The sequence below is a fragment of the Falco biarmicus genome, chromosome 2 (genome assembly GCF_023638135.1).
Source record: "Falco biarmicus isolate bFalBia1 chromosome 2, bFalBia1.pri, whole genome shotgun sequence".
Lineage (NCBI taxonomy): Eukaryota > Metazoa > Chordata > Aves > Falconiformes > Falconidae > Falco > Falco biarmicus.
In genome coordinates this window covers 58,399,049-58,423,692 of record NC_079289.1, presented here as the reverse complement: position 1 = coordinate 58,423,692, position 24,644 = coordinate 58,399,049, and the positions used below count along the sequence as shown (strand labels likewise).

The 24,644-nt window shown below is 41.6% G+C and overlaps 1 protein-coding gene across 4 annotated transcripts in view; it reads left to right on the top strand.

Moving 5' to 3' along the window:
• The first annotated feature begins 3,702 nt into the window (after window positions 1-3,702).
• TMTC4 (transmembrane O-mannosyltransferase targeting cadherins 4) overlaps window positions 3,703-24,644 on the top strand; it is a 59,131-nt gene continuing 38,189 nt past the window's right edge. For 2 of the 4 annotated variants that reach the window (XR_008820276.1, XM_056329118.1), the window contains exons 1-5: window positions 3,703-3,804; window positions 6,123-6,338; window positions 11,261-11,376; window positions 13,440-13,656; window positions 17,564-17,651. Coding sequence is in view for 3 of the 4 variants with exons in the window: in XM_056329118.1 (XP_056185093.1) it covers window positions 6,177-6,338; window positions 11,261-11,376; window positions 13,440-13,656; window positions 17,564-17,651 (583 nt within the window). In the remaining variant the exon portion in view is untranslated. Of the gene's footprint in view, window positions 3,805-4,438; window positions 4,460-6,122; window positions 6,339-11,260; window positions 11,377-13,439; window positions 13,657-17,563; window positions 17,652-24,644 lie in introns of those variants that run through there. The other 2 variants (XM_056329120.1, XM_056329119.1) reach the window with 1 other exon arrangement.

Genomic DNA, 24,644 nt, shown 5'->3' with positions numbered 1-24,644 from the left:
GTGGTGGCTGGCTGGCGGAGAAGTCTGGGCAGGCTGCTCACCAGGGAACACACTTATAGCTCTGGTCTGTCATAGAATAAAGTGAATCTGGAACAGGTGGCAAGCCGAAAAGCTAAGTGAGGAATATAAAGGGATCTTAATGAAGATTAGTTATGTGGGTGATGAGGGGAACTGCAGTTATTCAAGCAAGAAGGTGCAGGAATATGAAACACAGAAAAAATGGAAAACAAGGCTTCATTCTTTCCAGTCCTCTTGCAACAATCTTGTTTAACTTCTGTTTCATTTTTATTTTGTGTTTATGACTTATGGTCAATCCAGGCTAAAATTGCAACAGGCGTATGAGTTTGCCTGTGTCTAGATACATATATGTGTACATATACACGCACACACTTGCCTAGAGAAAGAGACCATCAAAGTCCAATTAACAATAGGAGTGCAAATATGTGTACTATATATGCAAATATTTGTATATATAATGTGTATGCAAACCCCAACCATGCAACAGGTAGTGACCAGCTGATTACCTACAGTTATGAGCAGTTGTGCTCCATGGCCACACCCACATTTATGATGGCAAAATCCAGGCCATGGGGAAGATGCAGCTGTTTCAAAAACAACTATGGTGAAGACTGTCAGTCTTTTTAAGCTTCTGAAGCATTTTGGTTGAATCCCTCATTACCACAGTACCCAACATTTTATTCTCTTGTCTGCAAAGTCACTGCAATACTCACAAGTGCTGATCCCTTGAAATACGTCTTTTGCATACTCCTTTCTTACAAAAGAAAGATTGGCCTTTGTGCAGATCTGCAATGTCAGGCTGCTAAAAATAAGGATGCAATAGCCACTTAGGTAGATCAATTTAGCATGCTGAGAAAACTCAGAGCAAGGAGATACTCACTTCATACACATACCCTCCCAGAAACTGCAGATTTAAAAAAAAAAAATAGTGTATTTAGGAACTGTTTTAAATTGAATGGCTATAATAACCCTCTGAAGAAGCAGACTGGAGATAAATTATGCAACTGTAGCTGATTTGAATCAGATTTTGAGGGAACTAGGGAACTCTCCAGAACAGGTATTTGCTCTGCAGTTCTTCACATTAATTAAAACAGAACAGAAGGTCATCGTAAAAGCTGCTATATTACAAAAAGCAAGATAGTAAAACTTTAAGAAATAGGGTTATTTAAAAATGGAAAATAATGGTAAGGAGGAGCTTTTGTATATGTTGCCTAGTTCACAAGGAAATGTTAATCAGTATTGTTGTATTGACATAAGTGGTGATGAGGTGATTTATACCATCTGTGCATCTGGCTCTGTGGAGATATATATATATAAATTTGACCAGAACTGATGATATCAGCAGACTTACACTGAACAAATAAAATTCCAGTTATAAAGCATAGATCAAGGATGTGCAGCTATATAAGAGATGTGAGCAAAGGAACTGCTAAGACGAGGATCTGACGTGAATGGGCCATTAGTAGAAATAAATACCTCAGCAAATGTGGTAAAGTCAAACCCTCTACAGAACAAAACGCAGCACAGAAATGTGAAAGTGATTTAACTAGTGTAGGTCTGGCAGTTGTCATAGTCTGATGAGGCAAATCTCAACCTTGATTCACAGAATCTTATGTATATTTACATATGCTTAAATTAAAATAAATTCTTACATATGTGGAAATTTAAGCATGAACAGAAATTTCATTTACTTCATTGCAATTTATAGAAGATTAAGTACATGACAGACTGCCTTTCCTAAGGATTTTCCTCTTCTAAACTGGGCCTCCTTCTTCTCAGTTGGAGCCCTTCCATTAGTAAACACAAATTATTTAAAATGTCTATAAATTATCATGATCTCAGGAAGACTGTTGGATTTAGAAAGACTGGAAGGATAGCTGACAAGAATTTGACTTGATAATAGTTATTGGAGGGGTGTAAGTTGAAACAGTCAGGAAATGGAGCAGTCATTGAGTACTTACTCATCATCAACTAATGTGGCAAACCAGCCATTTTTAGAAAGCGATATAAATCTCAGTGCTTTGGATTTTAGGGGTAGAAACCTAGAAAGCATGATGTTATAGATTATCTCACATTTTATTTTGCATTTATAAGGCAAAATGACCAAAAGGCCATAAAGACATCTCTCACCCCAACCATTTTATGATTGTAAACAATAACATACAAAGCTTACTGATTATACCCAGCTACATCACTAAGCTGGGGACAAGGCCAGAATGGGCGAGATCACTTTATTGGTTTGCAGGTCACGGTCTTTGTGTATTTATTTTAATTCCTTTAACAAAGGGGTCAGTGACCAGTGTTTGTGACCGATGAACAAAGCTTTGCATGCTCAGTGACAGCAGATAGCTGGCTTTCCACTGCTTCCCCATCCCAGAAGCATCTCAGACGCTTTGTGGTAGCTGTTAAAACAAGGGTGAGTTACAGACTACCACCTTAAAAGCAGGAGTTTCATATATACTTGAATAATATACTAGCCTGGAAATTGTGCTGTTTCAGCTGCCACCCCACAAGCAGCTTAGCTGGCCACGCTGTGGCGGCAGATGTTTCAAAGCAAGTGTCAAGTAGACAACAATGGGTGTCCCCCACCAAAGCCTTCCCAAAGCAGCATTTCTACTTGAGAGTTAAAAGCCCCAAGGCAGCTATAAACCCACCTTGTTAACATGACACTTGATAATGCAAACATCTCAAACATCCCACTCCAAATGATATGTGTCCACCTGGCTCACGGCCAGGATTTCTCATCCCATTTCAGTATATTAAGATGTTATTGTTTCTAGGGAAGCTTCTGCTGAACATTTGGTGGTGTAGTTCGGCATTTAATCACACTTTCTTACCATGACAAGAAATGCACAAATAAAGTGATAATAATAAATATATTCATAAGTAAAAACATTAAAAATAAAAATAAATAAATAAAACCCCCAAGCCTTCTCATTGCTGCCTTGTCACGCCTGTCCTGCGGGGAGCATCCCGCGACAAGCCCGGCAGGACCGGGTCTCAGCCGGACCGGCAGGGCCCCGCCGGGAGCAGGGTCCGGCGGCGGCGGGCTCGAGGCGGCAGGCGGCGCCCCCCGCCCGGCGACGCCCCGCGCCCCCGGCTCTGTAGCCCGTTTTCGGGGGCGGGGGGGTTCGCTTCGCGTGAGACCGTCGCGGCGGGGACCTCGCCCCGGAGGAACGGGCGAGGGGCGCAGGGCACGGCCAGGCGCGCTGCCCACACCCGCCAGGCTGCGCGGGGCCAGGCTCACCGGCTGGTAACGGTCACGCTAACGGCCGCGGGGGCGCGCCCCGGCCGCCGCCCCACCACCACCCGGCCCCCGCCAGGTGCGCGGGACAACGACACGCACACGGGGGCAGCGGCGGCCGGCGGGCGGGCGGGCGCGCTCTGGGAACCCGGCGCAGGTGGCGAGCGGCGCGCGCGGCCCGCCCCCCGGGGGAGCCCGCCCGACCGCCGCCGCCTTTGTGCCGGGCGCGCGGAGTTTCGGGCGGAGGGGAAACGGCCCGCACCGGCCGCGCCGCCAGCGCAAGTGACCGCCTCGCTCCGCTCCCTCGGCCCGGCCTGCCGCGCGTCAGCGCCGCCACCGCCCAATGGGCGCACGGAGCCGCTCCGGAGGGGCGGGGCGAAGGGGGGGCGGGGCGGCGAGGCAGCCAATGGGCTCTGAGGATGTTTCCCGGAGGCGAAGCCGCCGCGGCCCCTCCCCCGCCGGCCGCTCCGGCTGGTGCCGCGCCGGGCGGGAGAGTTTCGCACCCGGGTGGGAGATGCCGCGCGGGCTCCTTCTCCTCGCAGGTAAGGCCGGGGGGGCGGGGGGCCCGTCCTCGCCCCGCTTGCTGGCGGCAACGCTGGCGGAGTCGGCCAGGACGGCGCAGGGGGGGCGGGGGCGGCGGCGGGGCTGAGGGCCGGGGCGGGACAGCTCCGCGGCGGGGCCGCCGCTAGGACAAAAGGGGAGCGGCGAGTGGGGCAGGGCTGCCGCGGAGCTCCCGGCGCGGCTCGCCCGCCCGCCCGCCCGCCCTCCAGCCTTGCCCTGCCTGCCCGCCCGCCGCCTTCCCGGGCGGGCTCCTTCCCCGGGACTGCTCGCCGGGCGCCCGGGACGCCCTCAAGTTTGCGGGGCTCGGCGCACGGCCGCGGTGACCCTCGGTGCGAGCCTCCTCGCCGCGTCGGCTCTCTCCGGCGGGACAAGCGGCGCCGGAGCCGGGCCCCCGCCCCGCCGCGGTGGGTCGGTGCCGGGGAGCTGTCCGCCCGGCCGGCGGCTGGGGCTCGCCTTTTCCCGGGGAGGGCGGCGGGGCTGGCCGCCGTGGCGGAGGCGCCCGCCCTGTCTCCCCGCCCGCCCTCCTGCCGCCGCTGGGCAGCCGCGTGTGAGCCGGCCGGCAGCGGGGGAGCCCTTGGGCGGGGGGTTGCGGTCACCCGCTGGGGCTCAGACCGCCTCGGTGAAAGAGTCGTCCCGGTAAGGGAGCCCCCGGGCCGGCCGCCGCTTCGGCACCGCAGGGAGCGCGCTGGCAGCAGATGTGCAGCAGATAAATAGAGCAAGCGTAATGGGAGAAACTTTCAGGGCAAAATGAATTTTGAGTAGATTAAATGTTTTATTTCGGTAGTGGGCATTGGTGCTGTATCTGCGCTGCTACGAGCAATGCAATACGTTTCGCTCTGGTTAATAGCCTTGCTTTTAGTCTTTGTTTTCGACAAACTAAGAGCACAAGGGTGAATTACTCGGAGAAAAGGTTTTGCTCTTAAAGTGGCTGCTCTGCTTTGCTCTGCTGAGGAGCTCCGTTCTCTCTCGGTTTGCGTGGGTCCGTATTAGTGACTTTACCCGAATTTGGGGGCGCTGCTCTATAGTCCCCAAAGCGAGAAGGGGCACTGGTGTGGCAGGGGTACGGCCTGCCCGTGTGCATGTGTGTGCAGAGGCTGGGACTGCCCCGAGACTGGGGTTTAGCGTTGCAGGCAAAAGCTACAAAGCAGTTGCCTTAGCAGCTCTAATGGTTGAGTCTGTTCGAGAAGCCAAATGACTGGAGATTTTTCTTAGATGGTATGAAGATGTTAAATGCAATGTTCTCAGGGGTGCAACAGTTGACTTTAAAAAAGCCAGTAAGTAAGAAGAACGTGTGAAGCAGGGCTACTGTATGTGCCTATAACATTCCTGGGGTTTACAGGTAAAAACTTTGTATTCAGCCCTGCTTTTTACGGTGACCTTCCCCCCCCCCCCAGCCACTTATAATAAGCACTTGATAATAAGACCAGTCACAATACTGTCGGAGCGCCGGAGAAGCAGGGGCAGGATAGCTGTCCAGGCGGAGGGCTGGCTTTGGAGCATCAGAAGAGACCCTTCCCAGCAGAGGTGGCTCACGGGTAAACCTCCAGCCTTCCTGCCTCCACACTGATGTATCGCTCAGTGCTGTTGAGTTGCGTGGTCTTTTTCATCTACCTCAACTACCTCATAAGCCCTTGAATGCAGCGGTGGAATTTAGCCTATACTGTACACACTGTGCAGTGTGATCTAGTGAATGCTACTTTGTTTTTAATAGCATGCGTCTCATTGTTGTCTCATTGTTTGAATTGCTGAGATTTAGGGCCTAGTCCATTAACTGCTATCTGTATGCATCTACCTGTGATATTTGTAAGAATTCCCTGTATGGGCTACGTGTAAGACTGGGTCCTTTAATTTGGTTAATAGAAGAGAGTTGAGCTCTTTTTGCAATTGATGATGTTTGGTTTTCACACTCGGAAGGAAATTATGGTGCTTATCATTCTCTTAAGAACTTCATAAAGTCCCCATTATGCCCTGTTTTTTATACTCTGAAAGAACAGTAAGAAACAGAAAAACAGTGATTCGCTCAAGGTTTTAGAATTTACTTGTGCCAAAGCTTTAAGTCAGAATCTAAGAATTTCTTGGCTTTATCGCTGTGTTCCAACTGTGAGAAACTGTGCCTTTCTGCCACATTTGAAATACAAAATTATGTTTAGATATCTTCCAGTAATTACAAAATGCACCGAGAGAAAAAACGTTAGGTTGCATGAAACTTCATTCTCCGCTCCCAACCCAACTCTCTGTTTTAAAATTCTTTTTTAGTGAAATGCAACTATAACTGTCCATTTGTATGTATTTCTTTCAGATTTGCAACCAACATAATGCTGAAGGTCTCAACTTGGAACAAGCATTTCACAGAATGGCACAAACAGAATCTAATCTGGACCATGACGTATCATGGTTCCTTCTTCCATCATACTGGGCTAAAATGGTTGTGGCATTAATTTCCTTCCTCTGTTTTGCTAACAGCTATGATGGAGATTTTGTCTTTGATGATTCTGAAGCCATCATCAACAATAAGGTTTGTCTCTCTTCTTTTCCCCCGTACCCTTTGACATAAATGGTCATAGGAAAAGAAGTAATGATAACAGTTGCTCTAAGTAGGCCCAAAATATTCATCCTAGTAAAGACCTTCCTTTTCTAATATGCCTTTTTTTGAACTTCATTTTTCAGTTTTGTTTTGTTGGGTTTTTTAAAAGTAAGCTTTATTTAAGGTTGACAAACAAGCTGTGTGGCAGTGCTCTATTAAATAGCTAGAAGCATAAGTATGATTAACAAAATCTTATTCCTAAAGCTATTTCAATAACATCAGTTCTAATACACAAACTAAAGAGTGAACAAATTAAACAGCCTTTTTTGTTTTTCCCCACAGAATGTGTCCACTTTCATTCTTTTGCAAGTGAGATGCTTTGCTTAACAAGTGTTGATGTCCGGTCAAGGGGAAGGGAGCTCTTTTTGCCATACCAAATGGACTTTGTCTAAGAAAGCATTATCTAGGGTTGCTGCACATGTGGATATGATATTTAGTAATGCTTATTCACAGGGTACCTGTACATCAAGACTGGCTATAGATCTAATTTTATGCTCATTTCGAAGTCAGTGAGAGTATGCAGTAGACTTTTCTAATACCCATTGATGTTAATAGGAGATTTTTTCATTATCTTCTCCGGGTGACAGATGAATAAGCCCAATGAATAAACTTTGGTTGCAAGATACCTAATGCATCACTAAGTGATTGTAGGGCGCAGGCGGTCTCCAGTTGTGGTTTATAGAATAGAATTGTTAGAGGAGCAAGGAAAGCTTCTTTTTCCAATGCTCCTTCACCACTTAAAGTTCCTGTGACAACTGTTTTTTTTAAATAGAGGCAGTGTGTTTGTGTGCTCTATTATAAATCTGGGCACATGTGCAATGAAAAATCCTTGAAATGTTTAGATATTAACATGTGACTTAAACCTCTAGCTGAGATTCCTTTGACTTTGAAGAGTTGAGTGTCTTCAATTGCTGAGACACTTGATCGAATCACATGTAGCAGTTAGTGAGGTGGGTGGGTCTTGGTGTTACAGCTCTTACACTGTTCTGGAAGGTACTTCTAAATGTTCGGAAAGAGAAGCACGGGGTAAAAAGAATCACTATCATCTGTTGATTCTGTTTCCTGAAGCCATGGGGTTACAAGGAGGGTAATCTGGAGATTCACACCACTAGGACGCAATTCACACGTTTTTTTGCTTTGCACAAGACTCTAGAGGCAAGTTATTGCATTGTGCCTTTTAGAATCCTACAGAATTATTGTTTCCTTAGACAAATTTGTATTATGCTTGTGTAAGTTATCATACCTTAAGTTATAAATATATGGGGGGGAAATACATCTGCCAAACTGGAAATAAATCTCAGCGCTTCTAAGAGGATACTGTAGGCAAATGAAGAACCTGCAGTGCCTTTTGTTTTAGTTTTAAGAAGCATTATATTTCAGATTACACAGCTTCTGGCAATGTTTCGTTCTGCAAAGTTTTATTTGCGGCACAGTTATAATATTTTCATTTCCTGAAAGAGTGAACAAAGACTGATGTTTAAACAAGGCATGTTGTTTTGTTCACGTGCAGTTTCCACACTTGTAATCTTTCTCCATTTCTTCCAGTCTTTACTTTCAAAATGTTTCAATTTATCTATGCAACACAACAACCTGCACCAGGATTATAGCTGTTGGCAATGCTGAGAAGTTCAACCAACTGCTTAAACTGATTAATTCATACCTAGTCTGTATGTTTGAAAAACTGATGCTTGTTCTATTTTTCACATCAAAATCCTCTTATTATTCCCTGTAAATTAATTTAGATTTTTGTGACAGTATCATTTTTACATGTGTTATGAATATTTGGAAATGCAAAATCCACAAGAAAAATGCAGAGACAGTGAGTTTACCAGTTTAATGGGGAGGGAGAGCATCTAGCAAAGGCACAGTTTGTTAAACAAAGTACAGCATATTTTATTCCTATTCCATAGGAGAGACAGCAGGTAAAGTAATTTTGTAGATTTACTGAGCATTACTATACCAGTTTTTTCTTGAGTACCACACAGTAACATTTTTGTTAATTTACTAGCTTCCACTACCACCCCAATCTTTATTTTATTTCAGTGAAAGTTATATCGTTAGTTGACCCCATGCCTACCGTATCATGGACCATTCTGCTGTTAGATTTTACTGGCTTCTAAGACTGTTTTCCAGATGCTTTCCTATCATTTTAACTGGTGCACAACAGTGACTTTTTATTTACTAGCTTGGCAAGACAAACAGTTGGATTAGAAGGAGCTTCAGACACAGTGTGTCCGTTCCATAAGCTTTTATATAGAAAAACTGACCTTTCTTCAAGTATTGAAGTCTGCTGTCTGTAAGCTGCTGCTAATCAAATATTTAGACATTCTTTGATATCTACTTTTAGTTCTTAAAGAGAAAATCATACATAACTTTTAAACAGCTGTGTCTATTAGAGAAAACCATTCCTGTTTTAGGGTAAGTCCACTGAGTGGGAAAATTAATATAAGAAACTTTTTCTCACAGAACTTGGATACAGGAGCAAAATACGTGACTGGAGATTTTTAGGTCATGTGGAAGTGTAATCTAATCACTAAGTAATTCCATGTATTCAGCTTTTCCTGCATTCTTCCTGTGGAAGACAAAAGAAGACTGATTCTAGCGGAAAGGGAATCTAGCCTTGCACATCTCAAATATATTTCCCATCTCAAGTTATTGAAGACCATCTGTAACATAGAAGACATACTTTTAAGATTTTAATACTAAAAAAACTCTCTTTCATAGTCCCTTTCTTTGGCAAATGTACATAAGGAGCAGTGCTGTTGGTTGGAAAAACAGTCTGAGGGCCACAACGCCCACTAACAGCTGTCCCCTGCAGAGTACAAAGACTTCAGTAGATGTTGGTGTACAGCCCAGTCCCAACTTGCCCCTGGAAAAGCAGGCTATATTGATTTAGTGGGCAGCTGGTTGAGTGCGTTCCTGCTCTGAGAGTCAAATTATGACTTCTAGGGTTTGTGCATACCAGTGAGGAATGGAACAGGAATTTAGGTGCCTCAGGCCAAAATTGCAGTCCTGGCAGAGGAAAGAAATACCGCTTAGCAGTAGAAACATCTGTGAGCAAGTAAAGAAATTTTGCACCTTGATAATTCTTAAGCCCAAATAGGATCCCCTGTGAGTCTTGGTTTTTAAGATTTTCCCTGAGAAAGCCTTAATTGACAGCTGCAGTAGAGGACTTTTCAAAGACTACAGTGTTAGCTCTGTTGTCTTTTCTTCGTATTGATTAGTAACCTATTAGAGAATGATTCACTTCATCTGACAGTATGCTAGGGGTTGTAGCCTACTTCCCCTTTTGTTGGTGTTTGGGTTTTTTTTAACTGGTTGTTTAATACAGGAAAAATTTGATCAAGTGATAGAAATAAATCTCCTCCTGGATTTTCGGATGGATGAAAGTCAGAATGTGTGAAGAGAGAAGCAAGAAAAATTGAGTTACTTTAAATTCAGTTTAGCAGCAGTCAGTCAGTATGACCCAGACATTTGGCTGTACCTTGGGACTAGCGGTGGTATGTGTTTTCTCTTGTCTTGTTGGCAGGCCAAAAATGCTAGCTAAGGATGAGATGGAAGGCACTGGAGACCACAGGAGGTGGTAGAAGCAAGTGAGATGGTAGCAGCATTTGAGAGGAACTGGAGTTAGTGAACCAAGGGTATTGTAATGTGGGAATCTTGTAGGTAGATGGAGATGTAGGAGCAATAAGACTTAGGACAACAAGCTTTGTAAGCCCTTTCATGGGTTTAGCAACTTGGTTTGTCTGCTTACTTGTGTTTGTATTGGCTTGTTAATCTGCTTTGGTTTGCTGGTCTCTTGAACAATTTCAGGGGAGAGGGTGGGGGTAGAGTAACTTGTGGTTGTTTGCAAGTGTAATACCAGCACTTGCATGAAAGCTGTGCATTTGCTAGTACAATTTTGTTCTGAGGTTTTGTCTTAAGTGTATTTAACCTGCACATTTGTTATAGCATAAATTGGTATTTAATTGCCGCAGGGAAACAGGGAGAGGAGGCGCAGGTAGAAGATGAATATGTCAGTATGGGCTTCCCAGCTTGTCCTCACAGAAGACTAAAGTAGATGCTGCCAAGATCCTTTTTTCTTCTCCAAAGTGAATGTTTTCCATTCGATAGTCTAGGCTATTTGGATTTTTTCATTATCAGCATGGCTTTAAGATACAAGGAAAGAATAGACTCTTCCTTTGCAGTGTTTTGGTGGGTTTTTTTCAAATCCCCTACTCCACCCCAAATTAAAATAATTCATTCCTTTTCTGTTTTCTGCTGTTAATCTTTTAGAGCAGTATATGGAGATTTTGGTTCTTGGTTTCATGTATGAAGAATTTTTTTTAAAAATGTATTTGAATAGCATCCTGTGCAAAGTAAGGTTTCAAAATGAGCTGTCTGTTGTTTTCTATCTTCAGTCTCCTTGCTTTCATTAGTAATTGTGCTACTGACACTGGTAGAAAAATAGCTATTTATGGCACTTTGTAGTTGCCCTCCTTTGCGAGATAACCTAGACCTAAAATCAAAGGCTTTTAACAAAAGTATGAGGTGAAGGATTTTATTATGTGTTTCATACCTCAGCTATTGACCAGATTATCAACTGATATGAATACACATAGCTCTACTAAATTTCATGTAGTTATGCCTAGTTACAGAATCCAAGCATCTTGGCCTTTATGATGATAGGCAGCTAAGATGTGACCTTCATTGCAAACTTGTGTATCTTGTCAAATGTTGGTAATGAGCCAACAAAAACACCTGCTATGTCCATGTTAGCATGAGCCTGTATTAGTTGAACTTGTTTGTGTTTTAACTGCTTTGAACAAAACAGAAATGTTAAGAATCTGGTAATTTATGATGTTTCCTTTCAGGACCTCAGGGCAGAAACCCCACTTGGTGACCTGTGGCATCATGACTTTTGGGGTAGCAAACTCAGCAGCAATACCAGTCATAAGTCATATCGACCACTAACTGTCCTAACTTTCAGGTGAGACTTGTCTTTTTGTTTGAGGTCTGATGTTTTTTTAACATATATTGACTCAATTGATTATAGGGAGGAGGCAACAGAAAAGGGGAGAGACAAAGCATCTGTAGGTAGTTGGATACCTTTCATTAATATCGTTTTCCTGTTCACTACCTTAATCTCAAATTGAGTTTTAATTTTCAAACTGTTTCTTTCCCAAAGTATACATTATTTTGATAATCTGTATATCAGTTCATCTTATGCTTTTATATATACCTTGGTACTAGGAGCAGTATGGTTCAGTATGTAGGTCACATCACCAAAGGACTAGGAGGTGTATGTTCCTTTCACTTAGCCATGCTGCTACTTATACTGGTACTGTAGTTTCTGTTCTCTGCTTTCCTGGTGACCTGTCAAATAATATTTTTTTTATAAATAGCATCAAGCTACTGTGGCCTTTTGCTGCTAGGTCACTGAATAGTCTTCCCACCTCTTTCCCCTGATATTCTAACTTCCAAGTAAGTGTTTGTGTCTGAGAATCCTAATGAGAGAGATGTCTGCCTGTATATATAAACTTGCTGGTTTCCTCATATAACTAAAAGTTTATGAGAATTCTGTAGTTGCTTAGCTTGTGTTTTTTGCACAAAGATTTGAGCAAGCAGTACGCCATGTAGAAATCTGGCACATTGATGCAGACAATCTTTGCCTCAGTCTTAAGCTTATTTTCCTCATGCAACTCAGTGTTGTAGATGGGGGGCCCTGGCAGTGGTTCTACAGTTGTGTCCGGTCTAAGCTGGGGACTAAGTGATTGTGGAAGTACTCCCCTCTTAGTCCTCGTATTCAAGCAAAGCCACTGACTCTTGAGTGCAGTGTCAGTGTTTTAAGTACTTGGCACCGTGGGTTTCAGTCTGTTGGGTGTTCTTCACATTTTCATCAGGGAAAATATGCAACTTAACAGAAGGTATAAGAGTCTTAAACCTATTAAAACTTTCAGTGCATTACACAGCACATGCTTTTCTTTCTTTTCAAGGTCTCTGTTTTATATTCCATCTCTAGTAAGTTAACATCCTGGTTAGTGTAAAGAGCAAACCGGGATACAGTCTTACTATATGTGAACATATAGATAAGCATGTGGAGATGGTCCATAAAATACTATTTTCACAAGTAAGAAACCGGTTTTCTTAATTTCCCTAATCTCCAACTTTTATGTCTACCATATTTATGAGAGGCTGGAGTTTTGTGATAGATTTCACTTAAGCCAAATGCAGACTGACCAAATGAACTATATAAAACCCCCTATCTAAATAAAGTTTCTGTCTGTCTCACCTGCTGATAAAAGTATACATATAATAACAAGATGTTTCTCCCTTTTCTTATCCCTCTCCATTTTACTGTGGAGTTCCTGTCATGAATAGGGTTTAGACTGAGTTCTGACTCATACGTCCTCCTGGTTCTACAACTTGCATGCAGCCTCTCTCTAACCAGTCTCACAAATTAGTTACTAAGATGTGCTAACTGACTACTTGCTGGGTTGATACTGATTGTACTCAGATGGTTTCCACATCATCAGTCCAAATGCTAGGATGTGTTTGTCAGTGGAAATCATGCTCTCAGTGCATATTAATTTCCTTACTGTGTGGATTTAAATAAAACAATTTCATCAGGTTGTTTTTGGACATAGTTTCTCTTAAGCCCAAGGGTATCCCCCCAGCAGGCTGGGTTGTTTATTCACAAGACACTCCTGCATTGCAACACTGAATTTATGTTGCTGCTGAAAAGCCAGTTTAAGTAACCATAGGTATGATTAACATAATAGTGTCAACATATGTCTTTGGAGAGGATAGATATTATGCCAAATATGGTACCCCATCTGAATTCCTTTGAGTAAAGATCAGGACATTGTTTCTAGCTGACTGTGGTGGCTAAGTGGTAATTACCACGTGTGCTGGGGTTGCTGGTATTTTTCAGCCCCTTTTTTGTCTGTGTGTTTCTAGTATGATCTTGCTGTGGGGTTATTTAGGTTTTCTGTTTGCGTGGCTCTAACACTAGGAATTACATCAATGGTTAATGTTTTTATTTCTATATAGAATTAATTACCTTTTTGCTGGAGGCTTCTACCCAGTTGGTTTCCATGTCATCAATATAATACTGCATTGTACTATCTCAGTGTTGATGGTTGATGTGTTTTCAATATTATTGGGTGGACTGCAATTCAGTAATAAAGGAAGAAGGCTAAACCTGGCTCCAAAGACATCTCTTCTAGCTGCTTTGCTGTTTGCTGTACATCCAGTGCACACCGAATGTGTAAGTACTAAATAATTAGCTCCAACAATTTATATCTTAGAGGTTCTTGACCATCTTGACTAATTAATTCTGACATAGTGTTATACTCTACACATTGCTTTTATATATTATTAACGCTTCTCTTGGCACATGAGAACAATCAAATATTATGGTTAGTACATCCAAAAGCTTGTAATTCCACAGGGCTGGACCTTATTAGGGAAGATAAATTAAATCATTTAAGTACAATAACTAAAGAAGGATAGCCCTAAACTACAGAGTTTTCCTAATTACTGGATTAAGAATTCATTACTAGAAACATTAGCTCATGTGCAGCCAAGGAGAATGGAAGATAAACTGAATACAAATGCATAACCACTGTTCATTTCCACTTGCTTTGATTAAAAAAAAAAAAGAGAGAAAGAGAGATAGAAAATTGGAGTTAAGGGCGTTATGTGAACTCTGTGTGACTGTATTAGAATACTGCATGAAGTTTTGAATTCATGCTGCAAGGAGGATGCTGGGAAAAATGGAGGGAGCTCAGAAGAGCCATGAAAATGATTAAAGGACTGGAAATCATCCTGTGTCATGAGAGATCAAACTCCGTGGGTTTATATTTTTAATATGAAGGAGAAGATTAAAGGATTTTTTTATCACAGTCTGTAATTATGTACATGGGGAACACAGATTTGATAATAGTAGCCCCTTTAAGAGTGCAGACAAAAGCATAACACTGGCTGGAAGTTGAAGCTGTAAAGATGCAGAACAGAAACATGGCACATGCACAGCAACCAATTACAATACTTGACCAAAGATCAAAGTCTTTGTGTGGAAATTCTAGTGAAGAAGAGATGGTTTTCTCAAAAACCTCTTTTGTACTCATAGCTAAGAAAATCTTATGGCCTTATACCAGTGGGCTTGCTGGATATGGTCCCTGATTGCTTGATCTTGTAATAATGGATAAATTAAATAATCAGAATGCAGGAATTTTTTTTGTTTGGTTGGTTGGGTTTGTTTTTTTTTTCAGTTTGGAAGGACCAAGCTCCTGAAAAAGTACTAACTTGAACTTCAAACTTTGTGCTATTAGTCAACATTGAATCTTCAGTGCACCTCTTTCTATATGTGGCACTGATTTTTTCATTTATTCACAATATGCTATGGTTTTGGCTTTTTTCTTTTGCTTTGCACATCATTGATGGGGAAGAAGTTATGAAAATACTTGCCTCTCAGCTGGCTGGGGACCCTGTATGTATTGGAAACCTAGAAATGGTGCAAAGTTATGCATTGGTGATTTGGCACCTTTTTGGCAGTGTGGCTAAAACATCCTGCCGATCATTCTCTGGTATTTGCTCACCTGCAGAATAATTTCTTTGTGAGAATGTGTTGTGCTGATGTCAGGAGGGCCCCTTGTATTTTTTCTCCCAAAACCAATTCTAGACACCAGAGTGAAGTAAAACAAGTCTTCAGTGCTTTTGATGTTCTGCCATTTAAAGAGAAATCTACCTTGAGCCTTATCTTTGCAATAGACCTACTACTGATTCCTTTATCAATATCCATAATTTTATTCTTCATTGCATTTGACTCTAAAAATATATTTAAATCAGCAGGTAAATGTTAACAAGACCGTGGTCCCCTAAAATAAATTACAAGTGATGGGGTTTGCTTGCATATGCAAGGTTTGAAGACTTTGCTTTGGCGAAACATTGGAACAAGAGAAAAAAAGTATCATGCCTATTTACCATGTCTCTTCTAAGATCCAGGAGGGAACAAAGGCCTCTAATCATTTACGCAGTGAATCAGAAATATTGCTGCACTGAAGCAGTCAGGATACTGCTATGGTTCTAGCATAAGTGTGTGTCATGCAGCATCTCCTCAAAAAGCATTCTTCATGATTTTAAATCTGTGAGTTTTAAGTATCATGATATCCTGGTTTTGAAATGAGATGACATGTTTTGACATAAAATTGTGAAGAGTCTGTCTGTTGCTGCTTTGGATTTTGGTATATACAGCGCAAAACAAACTGTCGTGTACAACAGCCCTTGAAAAGTTTAATGCTTTCAGTACCAATGTAAAAAAAAAAAAAGATCTGTCATTATAATTTTTTTTCCCTACAAGTAAACACTTTTGTGGTATAGTTCGTTCTGTCTAAAAAATGCTTATTCTTCGTAACATTTGAGTGATGAAATACTAAATGAAACATGGACATTAGAATATACGTTATACTAATTTAAAACATTTTTTTGTTTACCTCGTTACCAGAGACTATAGGCCTGATTTTGCATTTAAGATGGCATTGTATTGTTGGAGTCATCTGAGGCCGTATGTGTGTTGTTAGCCCCTTAATCTCTTTGTTGTAACAAGTTGGCATTTATTTTCAAAATTGTCATTTCACCTTTATTTTTATCTCATTAGCTGAGAGCAGTTCCTGAAACAGAATGATGCTTCATTATTTTCACCTTTCAAAGCACTCCAGAGCTATTGAGTTAATTCTCATAATTCCTCAATATGATAGAAGAAGAAGCAGGGAAGTTAATGCATGGCTTTGGATAAATCAAGAAGTCTTTTCTGAACTGAATTTAGGAGTCCAACAGTTTCTGCTTTTATGGTGCTCAAGTGAAGCTGAGGGCAAAGTGGGAGAGACATTTCCAGTGGATTCAGTCCTACTGTCATGCTTGTCTTTTTCTCTATGACATTATGTAGAAATAGTTGTTCTGTCATGTCAGACTGACAGAAAAAAAATGCCCTTTTCCTAAGAGAGCATTAGCAGGTGCCTTTAAACAAAATGAAGATACAATTTATCTTTTTACTTTCCTCTTTCCATTCTACTCACAAAATGGGACTACTGGCATACTCTACAAGAACCAAAGTTTCTGCTTTTGTTCCTGAAACATCACCTCAAAAAGTGGATTAACCCCCACCCACACCACCCCCGGTAGCTGTTCTGTCCTTCTTTGGAAAGGCCTCTCTGTACACCTTCTCCTGGAAACATGGAACCCAATATTCCGGGAAGTAGAGCTGAACTGAAAAGTAAGGGGTCTTTCCATGATCCTTGCTCTCTGGGACCTCACTAGAACATATGCCCAGCATTAGGGCCTGTACAGTCCTCTGCCAACACCCTGTGTCATGATTCCCACAAAAAAATCATGGTGTGCCCTGATGCTTATGTAATTGGGGAATTAAGATCCAAAAATACATCATGCCGTGTCTCAGCAAGTTATTGTAAATACAGTTTAAGGGCTTGAACCAAAGCTTGTTGGTGGCTGTGAGAATGCTCTTGATTTAAATAGGTTGGCTTAGATTGGAATACAGAAGTCCCAGAACGTGTTTATCATTTTCTTTTGCATTAGTGCAGCTTCTGTTACAAGATGAGTTTGGAGGTAGTTTGAATGCAGTCCATTAGTATAGCACAAAAAACTGCCAGAGGAGGGATTTTATTTTTTTCTTCCTGATTCTGCAGGCTGGAAGCTATTTTCCCTGAGCATTCAGACTGCAATTTAAAGGCTAGCTTGTCTTCTGAAAGTGAACAGTTTTGATTTTGCATTTCAGCAGATCTACTGGTTTTGTTGGTGTTCAGGATGTTTGCTAAAAGTTCTACTGAAAGGCAACCTGATCCAAAAACCAGATGGAATTGGGCCTAGTCTACATTTTATTCAGTGAGGTCCTTCTTCATTACTTACTCAGTTTTTAATAAATTAAAGCCATATAATTTACCTAGCTAATACTAAGCAGTACCCAACCAAAATTAGGATGTGGCTTAGAAAACTCAGTATACCTAATGCAGTAAACCAGGTGTAAAAAAAAGAAGAAAAAAAAAACCTGATACAGTGATATTCTTTTCTACATTTCACTTTGTATATGTGTGTGTACCTTTATCTCAGGTTTCCTATTAATAAAATCTAGTAATCTGAAACTTTTCTTTTTTTTTAAGGTTGCTGGGATTGTTGGCAGAGCAGACCTACTGTGTGCCCTGTTCTTTTTGTTGTCATTCCTTGGCTACTGTAAAGCATTTAGAGAAAGTAAGCATTCTGTTTGCACCTTTGATTTTATATTGTATTTTCTGCATTCATATATTTCAGTGAAGTACAGCAAAACTATAAATGTCAGCTTGATGTGGTTTGAATTTGTTAATGCTTATACCCTCGTAAAATATTTAAAATAAACCAACTCAACCACACCAGACCTGCTTTTATTTATTGTTAGAAGAGCTGGAAGGGTTGCTGTCCCTAATTCCCGTTAAACACTAAGAATTTATTTTAAGTAAAGTCTGTTTTGTAATAGGCTTAATTGTTAAATGTTTTATTGTTTAGAAGCATAAGGAGATATTTTAGTAAGTGTTTCAGAAAGGAATCAAACCTATATGTTCCTAAATATTTTAGTACACTTTATGCCATTATGTTGGGGTGGCTTAAATGGGAAAAAACTTTAGGAACATTACTTGTATTTTTAATGAATATTTAAGAATTATTCATATAAGTAAGCCCTCTAAGTTCCTGCAATATGCAAGTGCTGGCATATACGTGCTAAATATAGTGTTACTCCTAGAGGTTTTTTTAAGACAGCTGTATTTAACAGGAACAATTCTCTTCTAGATATTTTTTCAAGTGAACTTTCAGATCTGTTGTATTATTTGATCAGAATGCAGGTTGGCAGTTCAAATACAGCTGTGGAGAAATTATCTAGGGGCTCTGTTCAGTAAACACTCAAGAATACATGAATTCATGACTATGAAGAATTATACAGGACATGCAATCTGGTACCTGAATGTGCCCCATCACAGGAAATACAGGAATCGTTTGGTGAGCCCATGAGGAGCTGTATTTTGAAAAGCTTGTATAATGTCAGTTCAATAGACATGGCCTGTAGTGTTTAAGCAGAACTGGCAGTGTATTACAGAGGTACCTGAGCTGGCTTTAGGTGCTCCAGTTTAACAACATAGTCCCATGACTATCATAGAATTTAGTGTAGTCTGATGGGGGTAAATTAGTCCACAGTGAGCTCTAAGATGGTGTGAATAGCTCCTGCTAATTGAGTTTAGATTGTTTACAACTATTTTCTACAGCTGTGTATTTCTACAGCTGATACCATAAGTTTATACCATAAGTGAACTTCACCACTTCAAATGGTATTTATTGTGATTCCTGTTCACTTCTGATATTTTTTTTCTCCCCTTTGAGTAGGTTTCTTTTGTTTCAACTGGATTAATAATTTCTTGATGAAAATTTGCCTTGGGGTTTTGCTTGCTCTTTTATTCTTTTCTCACCTATTTTACTGGGTACAGTTGTGCTTTGATGTTTCTTCTGTTGGTGCTAGAGCAAATCAGACAATTCAAAATATTGGCTATGTACTTTCCAGTTTGTTGGTACAGGTAAACCTATATGGCAGGGGTAATAATCTTTGCTTGAAGAACTCAAGAGCCAAATTCTTGATAGGATGACCTTTGGATGACCAAATAGGATGACCATTGGAGACTTTTATGGAGGACTGTGTCGTTATTTTGTTATGGAGGACGTATCAGGGATGATTAACAAAAGTGACATCTGCCCTGGTTAGGGATATTCTGATTGCTCGTGTCAGTTTGATAGCTTTTAGAAGTCAGTGTCATTTTAATAGTATTCTTGTACTGAAATTCTTGTCATTGATACAGAAGAAAGTGTTGTGAAGACAAGATACTGAGCAGCACTTAGTATTTTTTATTGGACGTTACATCGTAATAGGATCAGAGCTATGTGTCTTAAGCAGATTTGCCCAGGAAAACTACAGTCTACATGCACAGCTGTAGACTTTGTCTTTCAGATCAGTTTTCAGTGTTTGGTGTCATCTTCACTGCCTGCTTTTCCCTCAGTGACTTCTTAAAGAAACTTAGACTTTATTTGTACTCAGGATTTTGTATCCAAGTTACATACCTGTATCTCTCCCAACAGTTTCCTCATTTTGGGTAGCTTGGTGACAATTTCAGGTTCTTGCACATCCTATCTGGCATGTCCTAAGCAAGAGAATGAAAAGTAACTTCCAGCACTGTGGGGAGCACTAAGTTCTTTAGCAGATCTTGCATGGAGCCTGAAGGGAGGAGCCCAAGCTTCAGAGTATTTCTTTCCTGTGAACCTTACATGATTTGCTGCAGACTGATGAGCAATGTGCCAAAAACCTAGACGTTTCAGATCGGAATGGTTCTAGTCTGAAAACTGATGTTGAAATGCCTGGGTGAGATTCACTGCTTATCTTGGATGTGCCTTGCTGTGAAAATCATTCATTTTTAAATAGAAAGAATAGAATAGACTTACAGTTGGAAGGGATGTACAACAATCAAGTCCAACTGCCTGACCAACCTGGGGCTGATCAGAAGTTAAAGCATGTTATTAAGGGCATTGTCCAAATGCCTCTTAAACACAGACAGGCTTGGGGCATCAGCTACCTCTCTAGGAAGCTTGTTCAAATGTTTGACCACCCTCACAGTAAAGAAACTCTTCCCCTGATGTTCAGCCTGAACCTCCTCTGATGCAGCTCTGAACTATTCCCACACTGTCCAATCAGTGGATATCATGGAGAAGAGATCAGCACCTCCCTCTCTACTTCCCCTCCTCAGGAAGTTCTCTCTATAGAGCAATGAGGTTCCCCTTGAGCCTGCTTTTCTTCAAACTAGATAAGCCTATGAGGTCCTTAGCTGCTTCTCACAAGACATTCCTTCTAGCCCTTTCACCAGCTTTGTTGCCCTCCTCTGGATGCATTGAGGGACTTTAAGATCTATCTTAAATTGCGGGGCCCAGAGCTGTGGTGCACAGTACTTCAGGTGAGGCTGTGCCAGTGCTGAATACAGCCAGATAATCGTGTCTTTTGACCGGCTGGTTATGCTGTGTTTGATGCACACCAGGTTGCAGTTTGCCCTCTTGGCTGCCAGGGCAGACTGCTGACCCATACTGAGCCTGCTGCCGACCAGCGCCCCCAGGTCCCTTTCTGCAGGGCTGATCTCCAGCCACTCCTTTCCCAGTTTATATTTGTGCCCAGCATTACTCCATCCTAGGTGCAGAATCCAGCATTTTGACTTGTTAAATTCCATCCCACAAATCATAGTCCAATGCTCCAATCTATCTAGATCCCTCTGCAAGGCCTCCTGTCCCTCAAGAGAGTCAATAGCACCTCCCAGTTTGGTATCATCAGCACACTTGCTAATGGTGCATTCAACTTCGGCTTTCAGATTGCTGATAAATATATTGAACAGAACTGTCCCTAGAATTGAACCCTGAGCAACACTGCTGGTGGCTGGGTGCCAGCCAGATGTAGCCCCATTCAGTACAACCCTTTGAAGCTCTGCCCTTCAGAGCCAGACTTCATCCAGTGCACTGTGAACATGCTTATCCCACAGCTGGACAACTTGTCCAGAAGGATGCTATGAGGGGAAAATACCAAAAGCCTTACTAAAATCCAGAAAAACTACATCCATCACCTTCCCTTCATCCACTACGTGGGAGACGTTGTAGAAGGATATCAAATCAGTTAAATAGGACTTCCCCTTGTGAACCCATGTTGACTGTGGCTGATGACTGCGTTATTCTTTAAATGCCTTTCAACAGCACTCAGAATAATCTTCTCAATAATTTTTCCAGGAACTGAGGTTAGACTAACAGGTCTGTAGTTCCCTGGGTATTCTCTCATGCCCTTTTTGTAGACTGGAATAACATTCCTCCCCAGACTCCTAAGACCTGTGGTAGATGATTGAGAGGGTTCCTGCCGTGACATCTGCTAGCTCCTTCAGTACTCTGGGGTGAATCCCAGATTGTCTCCACCACCAGTATCCCTACAAATGTGATCCCCAGCCTCATAAGCCAGCTATTTCACATTGTGTCCATTATGTTGTGGTATTCTCAGGCTTTACTGGCTGAACCTTCAGGAATTTTCCCTACTTTGTCACCTTAAGCATCTGCCTTGGTCACGCAAGTTAAAAGCCTTTTATCTTTGCTCCTTCTGTGTAGTCACTCAAAAGAGAGACTCCTTTTGATCGCCAGTGAGAGGAATAGCTTATCTTAGGCACTTGCAGTCATCTTGTAGAGGTACCGAAAGCTCTCATTTGTGTAGAAGCTTAGGAAGACTAGGCTTATAACTTAAGGTTCATTTCCATTGTCACTTCAATTGGGCAGAAGTGCAGGTAACTGCTAAAGTGGAGCAATCTAGCTGCCTTTTATCATAGAGCTAATTAGGTTGGAAGGAAACCCTGGAGGTCATCTCTAGTCCAGCAGCTTAAAACAGAGCTAAATTCATAAATAAGATTGCTTCGGACCTTAGCCAGGTGAGCTGCAAAAATCAAGGGTGGTAGGGTAGTTACACGTGACCAGTTTGCCTCCGCCTCTTTTCCTATGTTGTGCTCTTCAGCCTCCTAACCATCTCAGTGGTTCTTTACTGGACTTCCGGGTTGTTGGTGTGTTTCTTGTGTTGGACACCACACTGAACACAGTACAGTTGATGTAGCCTCATAAGAACAACCACTTTCACTGACCTGCTGGTTATGCTGTAGCTATTACAGCCCAGCGTGCATTTCACCTTCTTCATTGCTGCACAGGCACACTACGGACTCACCTTCAACTTATCAGCTGGGAACTCCAGATCCTTTCCTGCAGAGCTGCTACCTAGGCAATCCCCAGCCTGGACTGTTGCATGGTGCTTTGATTTTCAAGAGGCTTCTGTCAACCCATTTCTCCAGCCTGTCGTGGTTCCCGCAAATAGCTGTCCTGTTCTCCACATCTCTAGCTGAACCCCTCCAACCACCACAAACACTTTCTGCCTTGCTGTAATTTTTTCCTTTGGGAGGGAAGGTTGGCCCAAGCTGGAGCTGTTTGAACATTAGTGTCTGTATAGGAAAGGGTAGTGTCTATTGGAAAGGGCAGCTACAAAGAGAATGGAGGCTCTCTCTTCACAAGGACCCACATGGAGAAGACAAGGGGCAATGGGTACAAGTTGCACTGGGAGAGATTTCAGCTTGATATAATAATTTGTTTACATAGAGAACAATCAATCACTGGAACAACCTCTCCAGAGACATGGCAGAGTCCTCATCACTGGAGGTTTTCAAGATGCAATTGGACAGGGTGCTAGGTAATTTCATCTAGATGCCCTTTCCCACAAAATGTTGGACCAGATGATCTTTGGAGGCCCCTTCTAGAGTGGGCTGTTCTGTATTTGTGTGAAAGGCTTTAGGAAAAGGTAACCAATATGGGGAAGTGGTCATAGTAGAGCATGACTTTTCAGTGGTTTTGTTGTATTAAAGTAAATACGAAGTTTTACCCTTGGGTGCCTCCATTTCGATGGTATGAATTTCCTTCCCTTGTGAACAGTTCTTCTAGCCATTCACAAATAATAAGATAAATAAGGAATAAAGACCTTTTTATCCGAATGTAGCTGAGTTTGATTCTGCACAGATTAAGGGAGTCAGACAGCAAAAATGTAGTCCCAAATCTAAGCTGATCTCACTCTCTATATAGGTAAAGAATAAGTGTTTAAAAAAAATGCATATATAGTTTAAAGAACAGACTTAAACTATGTCTCCTAAGCAGCAAAGAAAAAATACCCTTTCTGGGTCAGACCAAGATGTTGATTTGTCTTTGTGGAATAGTCTTTGTTAGAAAGAGAAGAAAACAAAAAAAAAACCCTCTGTGCATTCCATTGCATCAAGCTTATGTTTCTAATCAAATATAGCTGCTTTACGATAATCCTACAGAAAAGTGGGATCTACTAGTCTGCATTAACATCCCATTTCCTTTTGTCCTGCTACATTTTTTTTATGTCTAAGGCAAGCATGACCCTAAACCCTAGGTCAACAGCATGTATCCTTGTTTCTGGATTTGGCTGTCACGTGTATATAGCACTTAAGTCACTGACTTTTTACAAGCAGCAGGAGAGCTGTCATAGGTGGATTTTTTAAAAAATTGTTATTAATAGATGCATGGTAGCATGACTCTTTTGGAGTACTTAAAAGAGTACAACTGTAAGGCCTCGGGATTTGTGGGCTGCATTTGTATTGTCTTTTGAATATAATTACCAAAATGTGTTTGGTGCTTGTTTGCTTTTACTGATGAACTTTGAGTGAGCATCAGGGTACAATGAACATTGAAAAGACTGAGTTGATGCGACCGATATAGTTGTGTCCTCAGTAACATATACTGTTTTGTTACCAGCAGCATCCTAGTGCTACTATCGGGATAGATAGATTATCCAAGTCTTTCTTAAAGAACCTGACTATTCTTACAATGCAAAGTGAAATTTGTGCACAGCCGAGTTCCAGAAATCTGTTTGTGTTTCACTAGCATAGATATAGTTATTGAACTGTCATTTTTGGCCTTCTCTAAAGGAGTCAAAAGTCATAGAAGAGAGACTGCTTAGTGCTTGTCTTCAGCTGGTGTCTAAGTGAATGAATGTAAGAAATTTTTTTGCTTGGGAATAAGGACTCATAAAATGTCTGAGGAGTATTTGGAGGTACTGCCAGAAAAGTATATGTAATACTGAAAACAATCAGAACAGAAAATTATCAGTGTCAGAATGGAGGAAAAAAAACCCAACAAACCACAAAGGAAAATAATGGGGTTTTTTTAAAGCTCAAGATAATACTGCAGGTTGTTTGCCTGACGTGGTTTATTTGTGGTTTTGGGTAGACAGTTTCTTTTAGCCAGAATCTGTAGCATTAATTTTATTTTTTTTTTAAAGTATAAGCACTTAACACACTATGTGGGCTATAATTGTGTCTTACTGAAGTTCTGCAGTTCCAGTTCTTTTCCCCAATAGACAGGTTTTGATGTTACCATTTTTGATAGGATAACATTTATATTTGCAAGGAACTAATCTGTTGTTCTCATTCTGTCCTGCTGTTTTAAAACACAGCTGTGGGGACAAATCCACTGCATAGGCTTTGGAGACAGCAAGAGCTGACAACTCTTTAGGTATGTTCTGAAGGGAATCGTGGGTTATTAACTTTGTTGAATTTTAATGCAGCTTCTCTGGGAATTCATAAGGCAATTTAAAACTGC